Raw genomic sequence first — 24,035 nt, 5'->3', positions numbered from 1 at the left:
TCAAAAGGCGCAACACTTGTATACTTGTAAATTTAAACTACAGTAAGTATGTACTATGCTAGACATTCGCGAAAACATTGATTCCTTCTGACCACCGTGTTCAATACGAGAAAAATAGAAAAAAAAATAATTAATGATTATTAAAGCTATTATTTTGTATTATTTCGTTAAATACGTTTATACATTTTTCTTTATTTTTTTTTTGTCATTTAAATTTTATGTTATGGTTCTCTTTAACTCTTTTGATCGAATAATCTTTACTATGCTCAGAAATTTCATAGTCTTGTACATTGATTAGTTTTTTATTGGATAGAAAATGGAAAAAGAAAACTGCATAATTTAAATAATCTACTATCTACTATTTAACGCGACAAAATCGAGACAGGTCAACTATCATTCTTCAAATTTTAACAACAAATAATGTTTGCAAAATGCTTTCTGTTTTTGTGGATTTATTTAACTAGTAATATTTTGACATACCTGATAACAAAAATTGATTCATAAAGATAAGAACGTTTTACATTTCATAAATTCTACAGCACTCTGAATATAATCATATTATTTTCCATTATCTTCATAAGCAACCGGTGCATTACGCCGTCACGTCAATATAATTTAAAGTACAACAAGAGAGAATTAATGAAAAATATATATTTATTACAAGCGCAAAATGTACTAAAAAAAGTCAATTTTCTATTGCTGATTAGATTTTGCGGACAGAACGATCACAGCTTATGTTTCATATTCTTCCAGTCCCAGCGCTGCTCTTCTTTACGGAGGGTTTTCATTTCAGATTCAATATTAATGTTTAAGTAATCGTATATATTTCCGCCGCGCTTCAACGGTGTCCATTTAATTGGAGTCGAATTTGTAATCGCGGGTGTTGGATTCCTAGAAATGGATTGAAAGTTTATTATTATTATTAATACACGAAATGTGTAAAATTATGTAAGAATTATCAAATACCCTGTTTTAGCAAAATCCGTCCACATCTGTGTTAAGCGATTCATTATTTTGTAATCATTCGAATCAGGTGCAAGTGGTAAAACACCCAAATGTTTTAGCATATGAGAATAAAATAAGTAAAAAAGTTCCTCGGAATGAGTCACACCTGTGCAAGATATTGGCAATAAAAATGAATAAAAATGAATACTAAAAGAAAATATAATCTTTATTCTAAAATTTTACTTTTGCTATTTCTAGAAACTAAGAGAGAAAGAGAGAGAGAGAGAGAGAGAGAAAATTATTCAAACATGCTTTTCTTATAATAAAATATTAATAAATTTTGTAAATTCTTATCTAATAAAATATTCCAGAATAGAATTACATTTGTTCTCTCTCTTTTGCAATCATATAAATTATTGTTGGAATATGCTTTTTATATTTTTTATTTTAAGCTTATAATATAAGCATGTTTGTATTTGTTAAAGATTAATGATTCTTATGAGTGAACTTGAATAAATTAATAAAGTTGTACCTGGAAGCGTAATGTTTAAGAATTTCTTCCAGGGAGAAGTTTCACTTTCATATGAAAATTTGTATAAATAGGTCGATTCCTTAGCATCAGAGCTCATTTGAGTATCGGCTATCTCCATAATGCCGCGATAAAAAAGAACGTCGCCTAAAAAATCAGCATAATTAATTAGAGTTTCTTCCGACACTGCTTTATTGCCAAAGTATAAAAATCGTAATTCTTCGACTGTGATCGGTATTTGTGGTAGCGTAGACAAAATTTGAGGTAAGATGGTCTTCTTGAAATCGGAGTCGATTTCTTTAAAAATCTCCTTGTTTAAGCCTGAAATCATTTAAAAAGTACGATTATTGTGATCATTATACAAGATATTGCATATTTTAAACGAATAATATTTCAGAAAAAAATTTTTTAAGGAACGATCAATCTCATAAAAACTAGCCCAAGAAAAATCAATTTTCAAAGTATTATATTAAACTTTGTATAGAACAGACAATGTGTAGAGTATTAAGAATAATGCGGATAACATGCATGTGATATATAAGATGAAATACTGTATATCTTTCAAAAAATGTTGTAGGTATTTGAACAAAGTGTAAAAAACATCCCCATAAAGTTATATCCTCCCAAACTTATTTAGCACTGGTTGGCGTCGCGGGGAGGAGAGATTACTTATTGAAGGTGTAAAAAAATGCATACGATGATAATCTTACTTTGAAATAAATGATTATTCTGACGTATATTATTATTATTATTATTATTATTATTATTATTATTATTATATAATTATTATTTTTATGCAATACGAGATTAATAAAAAATCCAGATTTATTAACATCTATAACATTATCTATCTATAATATTATTCATAAAAATTTGCGAAAATTTGTATGCACCGGTTACAGATATAATTAGAAAAATTCAAATAAACGTACGTTTGACGAGGCTGCTGCATGCAAAATAAGATCCTTCGCAATTGTTATAACCCAAAATATATGGCATTTTAACTTGGCGGCGTATTAATGTGCTTGGATGTTCCGGGAAGAATGGATTCGGCGATTCGTGATCTAAACTGGGCGTAAATGCTATTACAAGTTGTAAACATTCCTGTATGAACATATCGCCAAAAATATTTAAGTCAACTAGTATAAATATCTAATCTGTGCCATTTTTAAATCGTAATAGAATGTTAAGATACTGACTGTTTTCGTCAACAACTTCTGTTCGGCTTCTCTGAGTTTCTTCGCGTCGATCGTTTTGAGAAACTCAAAAGCGACTTTCGGATCTGAGGTCGTTTTACCGAGGTATTTGGCTAATTGGAACCCTTTGTTCTTCGCTTTATTTGCCCATTCACTAAAGGCCCAAGGATTTGCGGCGACGCCGCTTTGCGAAATCGCTTTGTGAAACAAACCTGTAGAACGCATTTGTAAGATTTTATTTCTCTTCTGTACAATTTTGATAATATACAAGCCATCATACAGAATCGATTTTTTTAATTATTGATTGATCCTTGAGCAGTTTGCAAACTTTATATTTTCGATGTTTTCTTAACATTGAAAATATTGAGTCAAGTTATATATATATATATATATATATATATATATATATATATATATATATATATATATATCAGTTATTATCTGTATTTTACATCTAAAACTTTTAGACTATTAATATCTATTAATATCTAAAACTTCTTTAGATATTAATTATCTATTATTATATCCATTTTGCAATTAGAATTGAAATATCAGGATATTTAAATCAACATTCCTTTAAAATATAATTCACTTGAAACTATAGCAAATGGTCTTGTCCCATTTTATCGATTCGCGAAAACTTTTTAACATTTTCCGTCTCGGTATGTATTAGCCAATGAATCTATGATTAAATGACTGATTTTGAGACACTGTGCACCGATAAATCTGTAATTGATACCTTCGCTTAATGGAGACAGAGTCAAATAATGTACAATGGCTCCACCAGCGCTTTCGCCAAAGATGGTGACATTTCCTGGGTCTCCAGTGAACTTTGATATATTCTTCTGAACCCATTCTAATGCCATGATAATATCCTTCATACCTTGATTGCCTGTTGCCACTTTATCGTTAAGATTTAAGAAACCTGAAATTATAATGTTTTAAAGGATGAATACATTTTTCTCTTTCGCAAAATCGATTTAAACTAAACTAAGAATACATAATCAATTTGTATTCAAAGTTCACTAATATATACATATTTCTTAAATTTTAATATTTTTTTAACATATATTTGTGAAACAACAACAAAGATTTATTATATAATGCAATAGTAAAATTGATTTGCGCAAAAAATTAATGATAAACGAGAACGTAGATTAAAACTTTTTTTCTTACAAAATTTCATTAACGAAAAAATTAAGCTGAAAAAAACAGTCAAACATAAGTGACGCACGTACATATACATATACGGATTATATTGATATATATATATATATATATATATATATATATATATATATATATATATATATTGATTTAACGCACCGAGAACGCCTAGTCTATAATTTAACGTGACTAATACCACATCCTTCCGGACAATATAATCGGGACCGTAAATAGTTGCATCGCCGGAACCCGTGCTAAAAGCGCCGCCGTGTATCCACACCATAACCGGACGTTTTCTCCATGATTCGATGTCTGCGGTGTACACGTTTAAGTAGAGGCAATCCTCGTCGCCGATCATTTCATGTGTGATAGGATCCTTCTGCACGGCGATATTTCCGTGTTTCGAAGAATCTCTGCTGCCGGACCATGATTCCGGTGGTACCGGATCCTAAATACATTAGAAATCGTCTCTGAAATGATTATATGTCTCTCTAATATGATATTTTTATCTTGAAGAAATATATGCGCGTGCAATGAATAACTCGTGCAATTTGTTCTACTTTGCACTTTTTGCTGCTATTTCATTGGCGAACATTTGGAGAAACTTGACACAGCGGTAAGAGAATCTTATGCAATAAACCAAATCAGACGCAGTCGAGCATTCTCAAAGGTTAAATTGGCAAGAATAATTGACTGTGATTGATCGATTCGTTTATTATCGTATGCTTAAGTTCTATCGCTTACGTTTTTATGTGTTCTTTAATTACATAAATCTTATCTATCTCTAATAGCGATAAAATTAATTTATACTGGACATAAATTGTTGAAAAGAAACTTTCTTCAAGCAATTATATCTGAGAATATGTCATTGTTTTAATTTAAAAATTTACTTACATAAGGATTATTCTTTTTTAATTTTTTAAAATTAAGAGATGCTCGCAAATTATTGAATGAATTATTGATTAATTATTTCCAAAATTGTTTGCAATTGTTTAATATATAATATTACTGACAAAATATTAAGAAAATTAAAAAATTTTGTTTTTACTTCATATCATTTATCTAATTATTTATTTAAATGTAATTTCTAACCAATTTCTCTCTCTCTCTCTCTCTCTCTCTCTCTCTCTATCTCTCTCCCTCTTATCTCTCGAATTCCAACTCTAGATCGAATAGTGAATAAACTGTCGCTTGAGACACGTTAAATAATGAAGATAATGGAGCGTGAGGTACTCACTTTGAATCTGAGTTTACCAACTGGCGGTTTTGCATACGGTATTCCTCGGAAAGCTATATAATTGCCAGCGTGAATATTTTTGTCAATGATACCGATTAATTTTCCTTCACGCACGTTTACGGCCACTCTGTTGCTGCTCATGATGGATGACTGAAAACTGACGACAGAACAGCGTTAATAAACCGACCGATCTACGCAACATGATTGTCGACGTGTCTCTGTCGAGATTATGCAACCATATTTACACTCGTGTAATCGAATATCCAAGCTTGATTGTAGAACAGTGCGATTGTATGCAATGACTTGCTATTTCTCAATGATTCACTTTTTATAATACATTATCAGTAATATAGCTAATAACTAGAGAGTATCGTAACACGCAAATATAAATCCATGTCTAAATAGAAAAAGATAATGCATTAGAAAAAAATATAAATTAAATTTAACAATAATTTTTCTTTTCTGAAAATTTTATTTATTTATCTGTTTACGCTAAGATGGGAGTTATATAATGACCAGTATATCGCATAATTTGATAGTGTTAGTAAAAAATATATTACAATAAATCTGTTGTGATTTTTCACGAGATTTAATATCTTTTTTTTTTTAAAGCAGTTAATGCAAAAATATAAAAAGAAAAAAATAGAAAGAAAAAAAGTACATGGAGAAAAAACTTTATTTTTAAACAATATATTTTATGTGACTTGATGTGTCTTTGACGAAGAATTATAAAATACATTAATTTTTTTTCTCAGTGCACTCGATAATATGTGTATGAGTAATGAGACACAATTCGAGCGATTACTTATGAATAAATTTTATAAATACAAAAAATTTAGGAACAATACATACACTTATATATTTATGTTTAATTGACGACAAAATGTACTTTAAAAAAATTTTAACGCGCGCATTTTAGCGGAATATTATTATAATTTATGTCTAATCTTCCAATCCCATCGTTGCTTTCCTTTATAAAGAGTCTCCATTTGAGGTTTAATATTAATGTTTAAATAATCATATGCATTTCCATTTTTTAATGGTGTCCATTTATAATTAGCTAAAGTCAAATCTTCATTAGCAGGTGTTGGATTTCTGAAATAAATGAGTGATTAATTATTAGTACGCAACTGTATGAAATTAGAAGAGATATTCGTAAGAAATGCCAAATCTCTGTGATACCCCGTTTTAGCAAAATTTGTCCACATTTGCGTTAAGCAATTTATTATTCTGTAATCGTCCGAATCAGGTGCAGCTGGTGGCAATCCCAAATCTTTCATCAAATGAGGATGAAATAAATAACCCAGTTCCTCTATGTGAGACGTACCTAATGCGAAATATTAGTTATGTGATAAATTAAACTTAATCTTCCACACATCACAAGTACAATCTAAATTTATATTTAATATTTTTTCAAATATCTATTTACATCAATTGTATCGAAAGCTTTAATGTATAAATAAAAAGAATTGGGCTGTAGTATGTTCGAGACAGACTGTATGCGATTCTTACGTTATTACGACCTATATTACGTTAATGTTTACAATTTTACATCAGAATGATTCGAATATTAAGTTGTTGATGATGATCGAAATCAGTGATCGAAATATACGAAAGTGAACTGTCAATAAAGGTAAACTGAAAGAAAAAAAACTGCGCTTTATTTAACGCGACTGGCTCTCACTTTGTCCGATTCTCGAATCAATTATTGATATGTATTGTACTTAGTTTTTTTTTTTAATAAATTTATTCCAGAATCACGTCTTTCTCTTTGTCATTTTACAATCATATATAAAGATTCAAGGGCATTTAATTTTATGCTTATGAACGTACTTCTTTCCCGTATAATAATAAATAATTTTTGCATTGTTATAAATTAATTAAAAATGAAATACCTGAAAGTTGAATATCTAATATATTTTTCATAGGAGAAGTTTTACTTTCATATGAAAATTTGTACAAGTACACCGGCTCGTTAGTACCAGAATTTATTTCAGTATCAACTGCTTCCATAATACCGCTATAGAAACACTGATCGCCAAGAAAGTCAGAGTGAGAGTTCATTAGAGTTTCCTCTGACACTTCCTTATCACCAAAGTATAATGATCGTAAATCTGAGATCGTGATTGGTATCTGTGGTAATTGACACAAAATTCTAGGATGTACAATTTTCTTGAAATCAGAATCGATTTTCTTTAGAGTCTCTTTACTTATATCTGAAACAATTTTAAATAAACGTGGAAATGTTATTTTGAAACAAAATGGTTGCATTGACAATTAATAACTCATCTTTTCACATGCGCGTTTAAATGTTGCGTTTCACTGATGATCCAAAAATTTATTAACATTGATCAAATATATTATGACATTGTGTATCAAAATAATTTTTATCATTGATGTTGCATCTTTTAACAGCGCATCATCAATTTGTCTTATTTTTCATAAATCGTTTTTTTTTTTTTTTTGAAAAGCAAAAATAGAGAAACTAGAAGATGAAAACTTGTGCAGCGCAAAGCGATTGATATATATACAATGATAAATAAAAGTAAATATATACATACATCCAAAAAATTTTCCTCGTAAGAAAAAAGTGCCTTCGCAACTAGTGTATCCGAATATAAGTGGCATTTTAATTCCATTACGTAATAATTTCGATAATTCTATCGGTAATAAAGGATTTGATGACTCGGAATCCATAGTTGGCGTAAATGCAATCGAAAGATTTAAACGCACCTACAAGAACATATTTTGCGAGATAAAAAATAGTTTATTCTCTCACGTATAATTCGATGGAGATTATTATTGAAATATTCGTAGTAGAGCGTTGCGATATTTACTTCTTCTGTCAAGAAGAGCTCCACTTCTGCTTTTCTTAATTTTCTTGCGTCTATTTTTTTTAGAAATTTGTAAGCGACTTCCGTGTCTGAAGTCGCCTTCCCAAGTTTCTCGGCTAACTGCAGACCGTTATTGATAGAAGTGTCCCGTTCAGTGAAAGCCCAAGGATTATTCACGACGCCGCTTTGACATATCGCTTTATGAAATAAACCTGTAAAGCGCATTCATTCCATATAATTGGCACACGAACGAGTTTAATACAAACTTGTCGTCGTGAAATCTTGTTTCCCCTCCCTCCCCCACCCCTCTCTTCGACTCAATATAATATGTAAACTAGAATTAAAGCACTAGCGTGCTTTTAATTATCAATTTTCTGACCAATTTGGAGTCTTGATCTTTCTTTACTAAAAATATCGCGAAGGTTATCAATTATTTTTTATTTTAGCTTTTAAAACGATGCCATTATGTAGTTTGTAATTTAAATCTAACATAAGTTAAAATGAAAAAAAAAAAAAGAAAACTCCAATCTGCTAATTCTGGGATACATAGCTTTAATCTTAAATGTATTCTTAATATATGCATCAATATCATATCTCCTATTGATTCGAACCTTTAGCTAACGGCGAAATAGTCAGATAGTGAACAATCGCTCCACCCGCACTTTCACCAAAAATTGTGACGTTATCGGGATCTCCACCGAAATGCGATATATTTTTTTGAATCCATTGTAACGCCATTATTACATCTTTTAAACCCTGATTTCCCGCTGCCATTTTATGATATAAATTGAGAAAACCTGAAGAGAGAGTGGAAAAAGATGTGTCGTTAATACGTTTTCCTTTAGCAAAGTATATTTATCTGAAATACATAAAGATTTCCATGACTAAAAATAAATATTCCATTGATATGGTATTTATTTACTGAAGTCTTTTAATTATTTATATTAACTCAACAACGAAATGCGTGTAACGATTTCGTAAATGAATTTTTTTTTATGAATACTATTATTGTAAAAAACTAAATTTACAAAAAAAGTTATGAAAATTGGTTATAAAAAAAAAAAAAAGAAAAAAAACAGTACACATACATGCGAATTAATGTAGAAAATAGAGATATAAATATGTTTTACTCTGAAAAAAATAATCCAAGTAACATACAATGATTTTGTATGCCGAGTTAAATATAATGTACCTAGAACACCTAATCTATAATTCAGAGTGACGAGTATTATGTCCTTCCGGACAATATGATCAGGACCGTAGAAAGATGCATCGCCGGAGCCCATAAAAAAGCCACCACCATGTATCCACACCATTACAACGCGCTTCTTTAAAGGCTCCATTTCCGTGGTGAACACATTCAAATAGAGACAATCTTCGTCGCCTATTACTTTATGCGTGAAAATATCCACCTGAACAGCGATGTTTCCGTACTTGGAAGCGTCTCGGTTGCCGGACCATGTTTCTGGGGGTAGCGGATCCTACAATCAATACGTGAAATTCGTCAGTGAATTACATTAAATATTTGTCTTTGTTTATTTACGATTTATTTATCTTTAGCAATAAATACACAATTGCGATCCGTTTTTCCGAACTTGATAATATCGTCAATTAAGTCGTAAATATTTGAGAAAAATTAATTATGAATAATTATGGATAGAAATTATCAATTTATATAATCCACATCTTTTAGACATTGAACAAAGTCGAAACTGAATATTATTCTTTTCGTTTCGCGTATTTAGAAGTGAATTATTATGTATTTTTCGAGGGCTTTTCTATAAAGATCAAATTTAAATAAAATTTATTATATTTTTCAGATTTCTAATTCTTGAATGTCCCTATCGATGATCCCAATGATGCATTCTTGACATCATATATGTGGCAAGAAACTTTCGAATATATGAATTATATTTATATTTGAAAACTTTTCCTCGCATAAATTTATCGTATCGCCCATAATGTGCGCGCTCTTTTTCTTCAGTCATGTCAGGTAAAAAAAACTTAAGCGGTAAAACTTAGTAAATAATCAATTAATCCTCTAAAGAATGGTAGATTATATCGAAAAGAATACTCTCAACAGTGATTGATCGATTTGCTTACCGCTTAAGTTCTATCGCTCAAGTTTTTTACGTGCTTTAGTTACGTGAACACTGCAAGCAAGAGGATTAATTCATGCTAAAAACAAATTGTTTAATCTCTCGATACGTTCGCACCTGCGAGCATTTACAATTGCGCGTTGTAATTTCTACAAGATATGCAATTATTACAATTTTTTATCGTAAGAAATTTTTCTACCATCGCGCTTAAACTTAATGAAATCAACAATAATTATAATCTTTGATTATTTGCAAAATAACTAGATTTTAATTGTAATATATTTTTTTTTAATATTTGAGTAAATTACTGCATTTTTTATATTTTACAATTTTATAAAACTATATTTATTATATGTATATAATAGACAGTCTGTATTACTCATCAATTTCAACAAAAAATAATAATCACGCGATAAACAATGATTAAATTTATTATTTTAATTATAAATTCTTTAATTCTGGGGCTTTTTGTTTCTTTCTAATTTGTATTTTCAAAAACGACAGTTAAATTAAATCTTAAAATAAAATAGTGCCAAAAATTTGCACTTTGCACTTACTTTAAATCTGAGTTCACCCACTGGAGGCTTAGCATACGGTATCCCGCGAAAGGCAATGTAATGATCGCCGTGAACACTTTCCTCGATGATGCCGATTAATTTCCCTTCGGTTACGCATACTTCTACTTTGTTCATGACGAATAATGCTAAAAGAATGAGCAAAGGAAGGGCGTTGAGAATTATGCAACTCGTTGCTAATACTCGTACATAAAGAAATGTCCATAAAGAAACCGAACTTTAAAGAAGCGCCCGAATGCGATGATGTTGGGGGCGGGCATCCGATACGGTATGGTATCGTTTTGATGATGGTTTGAATGAGATTGTGTTCTGCAAGAAAATCTAAGGAAAGAAAAAAAAAAATTGTCACATTGAGACTGTCACGAACGCCGCCGGACACAACTTTGTTCAGACCATCATAAAACGTAAACTAAGGTAGCGTCATACTTGTGTGACAAAGTTGCTAAAGAATCCCACTACATAGTGCAGATCCAACGTCATTGTATTCGAGCATATATATACTTATAAAATTCACATTATCTACGCGACATGCAATTTCCTCTTGTACGGATGCTATTAAGAAACATGACAGTGCGAGAGTGTTTTCGAGACATCACTGTGTGACCGTTTCGTCGCTCTTGTCATCCCGATACGCGGACTGCTTTTAGCTCTCGATCGATCGGCGTCGAAGGCGGTGATAATCGTGTCATGTTCGCTGAATTGAACGGAGATGTTGGGCCGAAACGCTGCATATTCTACACGATGATACGACGATGATGCAATCTTCCGCGTACCATGTATGTTAATTCAGCGAAATATAATTAATCGGCTTTGTTGTCGCGTACCCGGGGGTGAAATAGCGCGGCGTTATGAAAACTTGCTGCTGCGTCTTGCCATTGTGCTCCCCGAGGTATTTTCGAGGAATATTGCGTTGCATGATGTATACTATAAATGCAAATCAACTCGCGGAATTGCGGAAATAAATAAAAATGATGATTCATGCACCGGAGTATAGTGTACAAGTCTATACTAGAGGATTTTATTTATTTGATTGATTAATTTCATTTGCAGCTCGACTCTCACAAACAGATCGATCTGTGACCTTGTTAGCTCTTCCAAGAAAATTTTTCCAATCGAGACGCAAGATGAAGATGTATTTTAAAAAGAATCACTCTTTAATTTTACTGTAACAATACTGTACTGAATTATGCAGTAGATATAATGACATATATATGTATGCCTGGAAAAGCTCAAATAGAAAGGAAACGAATGTATGAAGCGAATGAAAGGTCGACAGCATACTGATTCTAAGAACGATATTTTAGGATAAATCGATCTTTTTGGAAACAATCAACAAAGAAACTTTGAAATTCGAAAATTCTGATTTTGATGAACACACACATGTGTGAGAGAAGGGGGAGGAAGAGGGGGCAGATGAATTTAGAAATTTTTAGTTGCATCAAAATCATAATTTTCGAGTTTGCGAGATTACCTTGTAAGTGTCGTGTTCTGATCAGCTATTGTCGGAGATTGTTCGTTGGATGGGACGCGTAAGACGATTGAGCGTTTCGGGGAAAGAAACATTGCCGATCTCATGACAATAGACTGCTGTACCAAACTATCGAGGAAACTCCATTTATAATTTCGTAATTTGAAAGAACTAACTAATCTTTAGATCTTTGTCTGATTGGATGATTTGGATTATTTGATTTGGATTTTTGTAGATTTTTTAATACACAAACATTGCTGCCATAAATCATACAACAATAAAAGAACCCTTTGTCCTTTCTATCCTCCTCCTGTTTGTTTTCACGAAGACTGAGCGTACTGCAAAAGCATTTTTCGCGTCGATCATGATGATGATTACATAGTTACGACCGCGAATCGAATATGATTTATGGGGTCGGTGTTTGCATGCATCACGTTACAGAGACCGAGCATAAACGAAAGCGTTTTCGTTATTCGTCAAAATTACTACCGTTCGTCGTTGTGAGATCGCGCGCGCTTGCGATCGATAAATGTGAAATGGGGTCAAAGAAAGTCTCTGCTTACGTTTGTAAATTACCGCCGTCGGTTACATCTCGGATACCGTGTATCTGACATCGATTAAAGCGTACTTGTTTCGTAATACTTGTTTAATAATTAAGTAAGTTTTTCTTTAAAAATTTTGTACAGATACAATTGTATATAATTAAGGATACGTGTATACGTACGGTTCCCGAACTTGTTCGGAGATAATCGGCGAGTATATTATATTACTGCATTCTAATTTATCATAATATCTTACAACTTAAATCATCTGGATAACATTAAATACATACAAACAAAATAACAGCGTGAATATGCAAATTTAAGAACAAATAGATTATGATAGATACAATGCACAGTAGCTATTGATATTATTGATATAAGTTAAAACGATGATGAAGCTTTTTCTTAAAGTCAAATATAAAACGATGAAGTCATTTCCGTGGAAAAAAAAAAAGTCCATAAAGTTTGTACCGATAAAAAGTTGATTTATGAACAAGTTTTTTTTTTAAGTATGCGTATCGAGCCTAGCCACATTTACACTTTATCAACCGTGTAAAATCACATTTTTGACGTTAGTAATATTAATAAAAAGCGTATAAAAGTTGCGCACAAAACTTGACGTGTAAATTTATGAGCTTTGAAAGATTATAGGACACGAGTGAAATTATTTGTGCTATTTCAAAAGGTTAAGAGTAAATTAACATAGATTATATGCGATATATTAAATTTTTTCTTTAAGTTGCTTTTTCATTGACTTTACTTTCTCAAAACGATAAGGAAATAAAACTAACTTGATTATATAGATTGTAATCTTACAATCAACGTCTTGCAATCCTCTCTCTCTCTCTCTCTCTCTATATATATATATATATATATATATATATATATATACACATATATATATATGTATGCGCTAGAAGGGGAGAAATGATCTGGTAAAGTGGAACCTTTTCGATGTATCCTTCTTTTTTACTTCGGAGCGCTTAATGGATCGCGTTACATCGAGCTAAAAAGTTTCAGGCCATCGAAAAGAAAAAATCTGATTGGTCGGACTCTCGCACGTAGACGTGTTTTTGTATCCTTAGGTATTGTGAGTACATATATATATATATATATATATATATATATATATATATATATATATATATCGCAATATATTTGATTCTTTTCGCATATCTATATTCAAATGTTATTCTCTCTCTCTCTCTTTCTTCCCCCCCCCCTTCCCCCCGCTTCTCTATCTTTATGCACGGAAGAGAAAAAAGTCTTTAGTATTTTGTATAAAGTATAAAATTATGTAGCTGCAATAAATAAAATATTTTTTCTATTTGAAAAATAAGAAAAATAAAGGCAGTAAAAGAGAGAAAAAAGAAACAAAAGCCTGCAACATGATCACCGGAAAGCATATATTTACGTACACTAATGTGTTTGACAAACACAAGACTATACTGAAAAAATGAACGCTCCTCTTGCGTATTATATTGTAACAACTCATTATTATTTCGTGAATGTGTATGAGAAGAGTAGAGGAAAGAAGAAATATCATCTGATTTTGCTTCTATGTACGTGTGGTTTATACATGATGTCACATTAAAATATCTATATCAAAGTTTAATTATTCTAATATGCAAATGGCTGCGAATTCTTATATATGAATTTTTGCTATTTGGATAATGTCAAATATCGGCGAGCATAAACTTTACGACGGTTTTCACATGGCTTAAAAAGTTGGGAAAAATCGAGGGCAAGGAAGCGAATATCGATTATATACCGCGTTAAAAGCTAATCTCGCTGAAACGAATGCAGCATTCTAAATTCGACTCGATTCTCAATAAGATGCGGCGAAAAAGCGTTCAATATCAAGCGGAAATTTGAATTTGATGCGAACATGTGCGAAAGCAATTCGGACAATGGTTCTCTACATTTGTTTTTCTCTGGCATAGCTTAGAAATTTTTTGCTAAAGTATGCATCTCCGAAATGAAATTCTAAGCGAAAAACCTTTTGATAATGCGAATTTGGCGACAAAAATATTTGTATACATCGTACCACGTCTTACTCCTGACAGAATTAATTGCAAATTCCTAATTTATCCCTTCCTTCCTTCCTGCTTCGTGTGATCTATTAGATTCGAAGCTAAATATTTGGCGCTCTCAATGGATGCTGCAAATTGATATACTCGCGCGCTTGAAATCGCTCAAGTGTGTGCTATCGATCCTTCAACGCGCTGCAACGCGATGTACGTATCGGTTATCGGCAAAGTTGATCGAAACTTTCGCCAACACATTCTGACGATATTAATAAAGTTCCGCGAGACTTCTCGACTCAAGTCGAGTACTCTGTATCCAAGATATTCGAGATATGATCTCTTGCATCGCCCTCTCGTCGCTCATATGTGGTGCATTGGGTAAATTTTGCGAACCAACAAACCGATCACTCTGACAGACGAGCTTTTTTACCTTTCGGCCCAAACATTTTACGCACAATATGTACAATTATTCTTTTTTGACTGTGCACAAACGGTCGTCTGATTGCGCGATCCCAAATGGGAGGAGAGATGCCTTTTCGCGAGAAAAAAAATATTCCGATACAGTCTCTATTCTCATCGACAATCTATAGTATCCTGTTTCTGTTAAAACTCGACGAACGAAATGCATCATCAGTCGATGCAATGAGATCGGTGAAGAATTTACTAACAAGTTACGTCAACTTAACGAAAATTCTCACAGAATCGGAAAAAAGATTTCATTTAAAACGAGATCAAAGAAGAGTTCAGAGTAGTGAAATGTGAAATGTGGAATTTCAAATTCGGATAAGAATACATTCTGCAATACTGAGACGAGATAATAGTTTAAGAAGTTACAAAAAAAAATTTTTACCGTTTTATTTTATTTTCTAATCTATATGACTATTTCTCAATTATTTCCATCGATAACGAAATCTGGACAATTCTTCTTCATCTCCAATCCCCCTTTTTGTATTTATCTTATCGTTAGCCATATGTAAGCATATGATAACATATAAAATGGTCTAAAAGATAACAATAATTCTTCAAACTTATAAATAAATATTAAACATTATTATTTATATTATTTAATTTTTTTTTGAGACAATATAAAATAAGACACGTGCACTGTTAAAAATTTTCAAATATTTTTGTATTTTTGTGCATGAAATTAAAATTTAATTTCCGAGGTACTGCAACAAATTGGAATTTTTCGTTATTTAATCATAAACGTTTTATATAAAGTTATTTATCATCGTTTTACAAATATCATTGAAAAGAAAGCTTTTAATAAATTTAAAAAAGAAGAAGACCCGCATTTAATTACATTTGGTTTGTCATCTCTATGATCTATGAGAATTCGTAGTATTAGTCTGGGGCTGTAGAGAATCCACTGTCATTCATCACCTTCAATCACCACCCTGATAAATTGTCAGTTGAGACGGAAAGTCATAAAGTAGCGCTAGAAAGTAATTTTTCAAGTGAAGTATGTTTATTCAAGCTGCTTTATTTTATATGCATACGTATCTCTATATGTTATAATATATGTGATATAGAGAGTGACATATGTATATTATTACACATGTACACAGAGAAAAAGATTCCTTGAGACTAATGTTTGTTATGATATGATTTATTTCACTGAACAATATTTAGTGCAAATAAACAAAGTATTATTTGATTTAAAAAAATTGATTCAAATAACAGTATTTTTTCGTTAAAATAATATTGTTTAATAACAACGAAATAATACTTCTTTCAGTCAACAAAATTTTGTTTGAATGAAATAAATAAATCCAAACAAATGGTGAAAAATCAAAATTCAAAGAAATCATTCTCTCTGTGTACGCTTGACTGTATATAACAAGTAGACAGTATACACCTAGAAAGTATACACCAGCAAGAAAATATACACAATTTTCAAACTATTTTATATTTCCGACCAGAAAATATAATATTAATAAATAGCAGACCTGCTAGAATTATGTACATGCAAAAGAGATGCGAATTCCTCGCAATACAATTTATCGCACAAAAAATGACGTGTAACGGAAGATTTTCCGGTAATTAAATTATAGATTTGTATTATGCATATAACGTTGATACTGCAAATGACAAATATGTAAGAAGTAATTTACATTTTTCACCACAATTTCATAGATAGTTTGACGCTCAGAACTCATTTTTATTTAATTTTTCGAGATGATACATTAGTTTTGCGAGGTGAATATTTTTTTTTTTTTGCGTTACGCAACCAAGGATTTCGTCTTATTTTATTGATCCAAAAGTGGCCAATGATATTTCAAATAATATACTAGGAGATAAGAACTGTCTAAAAATAACATCCCATATGAAATACAAATATATATCTCTGGCGAATTTTATAATTATTTTATAAGGATATTTTGCAGAATCTGAGAAAGATGAGAGGATATCTCTTTCATTTTATTATTTTACGATAAAAAGAAAATCTTGGAAGTATCTTGATGAAATTGCACATCTCGTTGTTAATCGGACGGAATTAATCCGTTACTGGTTCCCGGAAAGACAAATATTATATTTCATTCATTCATTCTCTCGTTAATTGTTAATCTCATTAATTAAAATGACCATGCCGTTTAGAATGGGTGAAAAGTAGAACGGTAGGTTATGCATGCGCGTGGGTAGATGGATATGCGGATCCCTGGTGAAAACGTTATCTTTCAACTAGATCGTATTTCAGAAAATAACGGTCTCTAATAGCGTTTTGTTATCTCCTTATTACACTCCAAGCACTACGTGCTCTTCCACTACATTGAAAATGCTTTTTTCTTTTCTGTTTTCGAGATTGGTACAAGCGCAGATATGCGTCGCACCTATTATTTGGGAATTAAAGGTCGGGTGTGTTTTTTTCTTAACGAGCGCTCTGCCACTTTAATTTCGCGAATAAATCTCATCGTGTCGCCCTGCACGGTGAGAGTTTTGCGTTAAAACGCCACTGCTTGTACGTGCGGCAACCAACCCCGATATTCGCTTCTTGTATATGCGCGTACGTGTTCGCACTATATCACTCTACGTGTGTGTATACCTCCTTTTAAAGTCTGGGTGGAGCATCTCTAGTTCTTCATCCGGAGACGGGGAGGAAGATAAATGTGATGACGTAATGACGACGCCTGTCGGAAGGGAAGATGCAAGAAAGGGGGTGATGGACGAATTAAGGGCGGACATCGATACCTCACGAACATGCGACGGGAGAGTTTGTAGGAGAGTCTGTCCAACTCGCGCAATCGATCGATCCTCATCACGAAATAATGAGCGAGCAAATAATAATCGCTCTATGCGTAATTTTTTCTCCTTTTTTTCTTTCTTTCGAAATAAATGCGAACTAAGTGCGTTTTTTCGCTTGACCAAACTCAAAAATTATCCATCCGATAGGACCGGATTATCCGAAGCCAATGAAAATCTCTCACTGATGACTGCCGTACAAACTGTTGATCAATGCCGTTTAAAACTGTTACTTGCCTGGAATTTTTAAGTTTAACGATTTTACGATTGGTAGGATGGAAAATTGCGCGCAATTCCGATAATTTTTTGCAATTTTACAATTTTTTAGAATTTTTAATCGATACGAAACGCATCCCTCTTTTTTCCTTTTTTTTTTTATTACAGTTTGCGATTTGGTAAATTTTCACTTAGCAATTTAATAAAATATAAAAAGAATGCTAAATATTCGTGTAAATCCAAAATTACAGCGATGTTACCGTTATACAATCCCCGTTTTGCCATCAAACATTTACGCTAAACTTACCGATCGTATCTCTAATACCATAAATCCTGACAAGAAACAAAGATATTTAAAATTTTACTGTCTAGTATGTAATCAGCAGATAACGAGATTTAAATCGTCGTTCCCTAGAAATGTGAACAACTCCTTATAGATGCTATTGAACGCTATTGAAAAATCTTCCAAGAATATATACATAGCGTTACTTACTTATATTTCTCTGATATTTAAAAAATTTTAATTCATCGACCTTTGTTATATTGTTTGCAATTTTTTTTTAGTAAGATCACAGCATTGCGCGACTGATTAGATAGGTCGCTGCAAATCGATACCTTCCCTTCCGTGGAACATTTGCGGCGATATTTTCGATGATAGAATGTCGGAATGGTGGAAGGAAAAAAAAAAAAAAAACGCGGGCTTGAAACTATGAAATGAATGATAATTGCGGTAATCGTGCGCGCGCTTTTTAACGGTTCTAATTGCTCTCGCACGATGCGGTTACGTAGCTCGGGCAGGTTTCGAGAAGAGAGAAAATTGATTTCCTCTTCCGAGGAGGAACAGCACGGTAGCACGCTCTGAACTGTTGCCATTTCGAGAATATGTGTAGAAGTGGGTTTTGGAGCGAAAACCTGGGCGAAATTACAGTGCGACTCGCGCGTATTCTCCCTTACATTCCGTCATTGTAACACAACTTGTTGCCGCATTATTCACTCACGTAATGCGTATTCGTATGCGAGAGAAACATTATTTCGCTCTCCGTGCCATTTACGACGAATTGCGCGCCCCGCGCTAATAACTTTGAGACCACGCACATCGCTCGCTCTCTTGCGTGTCGTTTCTCGCATAGTCGCGTCTTCGTAAATGTGCCTTTCCCCAGAAACTGTCTTTACGATGAATGGCCTTTAATCGCCATACCACGCTCGTCGACACGCTCGTTAGTTTGTACTGCGACTTTGAAGCGCTTTACATACTCTGACAGACGAAATAAACGCATTGATAAACATTATCCATGAACGCGCAAATAAGTACAAGGTATATAGAAGTAGATTAAAATCGGTATCATACTTGTAACTTTATGGATGCAACGAAACGACCGGATAAAATTATTGACGCTCTCCCTCCCTCCCTCCCTCCCTCTCTCTCTCTTTACTCAAATTGATTAGCACGGCGTTATTCTACCCGCGAAACTGCGTAAAACTCGGAGAGATCGCGCTTCACGAGCAGAAACATAATTGCACAGATTAATCCGTCAGTTAGTCTCGTACATCCCGAATATTTACATTGGATCTCTTGGCTAAGTAAGATGGGAAACGAGCGTTAAATGGTTGACACGAGTTCAATTATTTTTTCCAAAAATAAGTTTAATCAAGTGGCATTTTGTAGATGCAGAGCCTTTAAAGTTCAATTTGCATTTATCTGTGGACTATTAAAGTGCGGATCTGCGAGGAGGAATAATATTCTCTCTTCCTCCTTACCGCCTAAATAGGGATGAAGTGGGGGGTCAGCTCTCGGTTCTTTAGGCGACCCTGCCGGCGCAGTATCTTTCATCGGAAAATTTTAAATTATCTTGTTGGTTCGTCGGGACGGACGGAAGTTTGAATCAGGTTCGACAAAGAACGGACTTAACTTTGTGGATGATTATGCAGTCGGCGTCAGGCAATATATTTTTACATTTTTTATTCATCTCTGTTAAGCGTCAAAGCGAATACATTATGTCAAAGTGATATAAATCTGACGTGAATTTTTCCCTTTAAAGCATGTACCTTCGAGCATACCTCTTTTTTTTTTTTTTCATAGCGTACACTGTGACACAATCGACTATAGTACAATATTAACGTATAATAATTGAGCGAATCGATAAATTTGATTCCACTCTTCGACCTCATCACGTATTATATGAACCTAATGAAAAATTTCTGTAATCTTTGTTGCAGTTATGGCACACAAGTATTGTGAACAGAACGGTACGTGGTTTCGGCATCCCGACTCTAATCAAATATGGAGTAATTACACGACTTGTGTGAATCTACAAGATTTGAGTGTGAGTAATTTTTAAAGATATCAATTTTTCTCTCCGATTGCATAAATGTATTAGATCGGTCATGAAAAATTTGGCGTCAAAGATTATATCGAGGAATATTGGGCGCGATTGCAAATGAAGAAGATTGATATTCAAAGATTTCGATGACAAATTCGAACGCTTAAGAACGCGCTTAGTTTATTCAGCTGGGAAATAATATGTAAGTCCGCGACATACGCGAATCCTAGTTACATACGTCCTGTCAAAGTCTCGCGCGTGACACGTCGTCGTCGTCGTCGTCCTGAAACAAGTTCGATTTTGTATTATTCCGCCCGAAGGCACACGCTCAGCGAGACTCGCGATATATTCTCTCGGGAGCTAATATCGTTTGAGCGGGACGCGTTTGTTGAAATATTTGAAAGACACGCGCACCCCTCGTGTGCATACTACAGGGAATCTGTCGTCCTATTACTTATTTTGCATCGTAGCGAAGGAACAATTTTAGCGATCACGCGATCGCGACTCGCAATCTATCTCCGTGGCAAACGCTATACATTACTCGCTTGAGGGCAATCCCCGATACTTCTGGGCCAATCTCGAATGATTATGCTAATATTGCGTCGATCGACATAGAGTGCAAGAAAGAAAATTTCCTTTTCTCCTTCATATTCGAAGAATTGATTTTTTTGTCGTCGCTCTGCGACGATCGCGGCTCAATGGAGCAGATTTATGACACCAGGAACATTGGTCAAAAGAGAACACGCGAGGTATTAAAAAAGAGACAAGCGTGAAATTATGAAGCTAAATTTTCTAGTTTCTCTCTAAAAAAATAAAAACAAAAAAAACTGATCTCTCATGATGTGTCTCGCGTGCGTATTTTTGACGCGCGCCGACACTTTAGCGACAATCCCGAAAGCGAGAGCCTTTTCTCTCTCTCTCTCTCTCTCTCTCTCTCTCTCTCGATCGGATAAAGGGATTTAGTTGAGATTTTTCGACGCCGCTCATTAAATCCGGGATGGAAAGGTCGGAGAGCAGCAAGCGCTTCTAACGCGCGCGAGACAGTGCGATAATATGATGAAGCGCTTGTGAGAAGTTGCTTTTACGTAACGTCACATCCGCGTGTCAACATCCTTCTCACGCAACGTGCTATTCATTAGGACCGGCTTCATTTTGATACACATGCACGGAACTATGGCACGTTAAAGCCGCTTTCCTGACATAACGCCCATCAACGCCGCGTCGACATTCTAACGTGCATTGACATCAATGTCGATGTTTGCGCTTTTATTTTTCGTCGAGACATCGGTCGATAAAATTTCCATTGCCGAGGCCACAGCAGGAAACTCTTTCTAAATCGAATTCTTACAGCTTTGTTGTCACGTTATGAGATGAGATACGAGTCTGGGACATATCGAGTAACGCGATTTGAATTTTGCGAGAAAAAAGTTTGAAATGTAATGAATAGTTTTTCATTATACAATTTGGATGATAAATTTTACGTCTTTAAAACAGATATTAAAAATAATTCATTTCTAATAAAATTTATAAATGAATAAACGAGCAAAAAACAATTGATCGAAACCATAGAGATAGCAGCATACGAGAAAATTGCTCAAAAAATTCGCCTCGGAAAGATATACGATTTGAATATTCAATAATCTATATAATTTTTTTATTCTATTCCAGTTTCCCAATCTTGGAAGATGAATTTTCAAAAGCAATAACGAGCGTCTTACGTTTATTTTATCGTCACGTAAAAAGTCAAGATTAGTTTAGAAATTACCGAGTTTTTCCTTTGCTTAATTAGATGCGATTGCTCTCCCATCAGTTCGCTCGATCGTGGTCATTTGTATAACGCGCGAGAGAGCTTGACGAAAGGAATATGAGACGATGGAAAATATTGTGCTGCGGTCTCCCTATTTTATACGACGATAAGGAGCGCGCGCTTATCTTTTGAATCCAGAGAAACGAGACCGAAGAAAAGCTCGAGAGAGAGAGAGAGAGGAAATATATATTTTTGCACATATATACACGTGCTCTTGTCGGTAATCTAACCGGGTAATTTCTACTTTACGCAATATCTTCCTGTTGGCTTAATTCTTCCAGTTTTGTCTACGGAAAGGTCAAAACGAAAGGATTCATTAAACTCCGTTAATGAGAAACGTCGTAACTGTCGTAATTTCTTCTTTTCTCTTTTTTTTTTTTCAAATTACGAAAAGATATATACTCCGCCTTTTTGCGGAGATAGCGATATCTCGGACTTTTTAATATTCACACTTGTCTGACACGAATGAGCTATTGCATACATAAACACTGCGTTGCATTTTCAAATGAAGCCGATTCTTTGTATGTTATGATAAAAGCCTTTGTATTCACACTTTCGCATACACAGTGAACTTTTAAACATGTATTTCGATCCACATGTATTTCTAACATCAGCAACATCTTGATTCCGAAATAAATATTATCGAAAATAGAAAACATAGCTTATGCAAATACATGCATTTAAATTGAATTGAGTGGTAATTTTGTATCGAGATTTTGCAATTTTGTTTCCCGCAAAAATATATATAAATAGAAATAAAATGTTCATCATCCGCATCGGAATCACTTTTGTATGACAATTATTTTAAAAGCGTGTTACCCCTCGTACACTTTTAAAAGCATGTAAATGATCGATGCGCTTTGTATTGCGAGGGACTGCCAATCGTGTATTTTGACAATTTAAAGAAAATTTATTGATACTTGATAAATGCGAATAATTTTATTCGAATTTAATATCGATTGATTGCACGATACAACAATATGCATCATTTCATTCATTTTCTTCCTGCACGGATATACCGCTAACATTAGACATTAGTATGAGTATAGAATCAGATTTCAAAGTTTTAGACTTGTAAACAATGAGATCGAGACATGATACATGGTAAACTTAAATCTCAATCGTCAATTTCTAACGATTCACGGTTTACGAAGTGATAAGTTAAAAATAGAAGAGCATTTGAAGAATCAAATTCAATGTTATCTGAGCTAAAATTAAAAAATTCATATACATGTATATAACTTTAAACGCGCAAATTTGACGTCTATTTGATTGACGTTACATCTTTGTTGCTTTCATAACTTGTATCATTACATATAATTCTGATAATTTTACGCCACGATTTTTTAATTAATCTTAATTATGCAATTTAAATGTCTTATTTTGAATGCGTCTACATTCTAGATATATTATAACTTATAGCTACTTAAAAGCACCGCGAAAAATTTGCACGATCATAAATGTAAAAGACGCTTACACAAAAATGTTGCATTTTTACTTACATGCTTTAATGACGTTTGAACTTTAATGACAATATGCGATCTTTAAGTTTCAAAAGACACGATCACTTTAGAGAAGAAGTTTGAATTGAACTAGATTCTATAGATGAACTTTTACAAATATTCTTCTGTAATATTCGTGTCTGAATTTATTATATATTTGTTCAAGGAGTAGGAAAGAAGCTAAACACGAAATAGTAAAACACGAAGGTCTTGCATAATTTTAATACATAAGATTAAGTTTTATTGTCACAAAGTGGAGATGTTACGCAATGTTCGTATGTAAGTGCTCGTATGTAAGATGCTGTTCCTCGCGTATAATTTTCCGCGACT

The 24,035-nt window shown here is 33.2% G+C and overlaps 2 protein-coding genes across 8 annotated transcripts in view; one reads left to right on the top strand and one right to left on the bottom strand.

The window, feature by feature from the left end:
- LOC126857064 (calcitonin receptor-like) overlaps window positions 1-24,035 on the top strand; it is a 72,717-nt gene that overhangs the window by 33,076 nt on the left and 15,606 nt on the right. For all 7 annotated transcript variants that reach the window (XM_050606157.1, XM_050606154.1, XM_050606153.1 and 4 more), the window contains one exon: window positions 20,293-20,399. In XM_050606157.1, the coding sequence (XP_050462114.1) occupies window positions 20,293-20,399 (107 nt within the window). The remainder of the gene's footprint in view (window positions 1-20,292; window positions 20,400-24,035) is intronic.
- On the bottom strand, window positions 433-23,831 carry LOC126857067 (uncharacterized). The gene is made up of 17 exons (XM_050606162.1): window positions 23,706-23,831; window positions 10,565-10,710; window positions 9,101-9,389; window positions 8,520-8,705; window positions 7,912-8,120; window positions 7,636-7,807; window positions 6,970-7,290; window positions 6,257-6,401; window positions 6,010-6,169; window positions 5,075-5,245; window positions 3,997-4,285; window positions 3,410-3,595; window positions 2,674-2,882; window positions 2,407-2,578; window positions 1,478-1,795; window positions 967-1,111; window positions 433-891 (listed from the first exon to the last, which is right to left on the bottom strand). The coding sequence occupies exons 2-17, from the start codon at window positions 10,697-10,699 to the stop codon at window positions 726-728; spliced, it is 3,273 nt and encodes a 1,090-aa protein (XP_050462119.1). The 5' UTR covers window positions 10,700-10,710; window positions 23,706-23,831; the 3' UTR covers window positions 433-725.

Source organism: Cataglyphis hispanica, chromosome 20 (genome assembly GCF_021464435.1).
Source record: "Cataglyphis hispanica isolate Lineage 1 chromosome 20, ULB_Chis1_1.0, whole genome shotgun sequence".
Taxonomy (NCBI): domain Eukaryota; kingdom Metazoa; phylum Arthropoda; class Insecta; order Hymenoptera; family Formicidae; genus Cataglyphis; species Cataglyphis hispanica.
This window is presented reverse-complemented; position numbering and strand designations above follow the sequence as displayed.

Bases quoted from the DNA above. Each gene is read 5' to 3' on its own strand.
- LOC126857067 (XM_050606162.1), bottom strand. From the start codon at position 10,699: ATGAACAAAGTAGAAGTATGCGTAACCGAAGGGAAATTAATCGGCATC. The intron at 8,121-8,519 runs GTTCGAATCAAT...TGCGCTTTACAG, and splicing joins TATTTCGCCGTTAGCTAAAG to GTTTATTTCATAAAGCGATA. The intron at 2,579-2,673 runs GTCAGTATCTTA...ATGTTCATACAG, and splicing joins AGAAGTTGTTGACGAAAACA to GAATGTTTACAACTTGTAAT.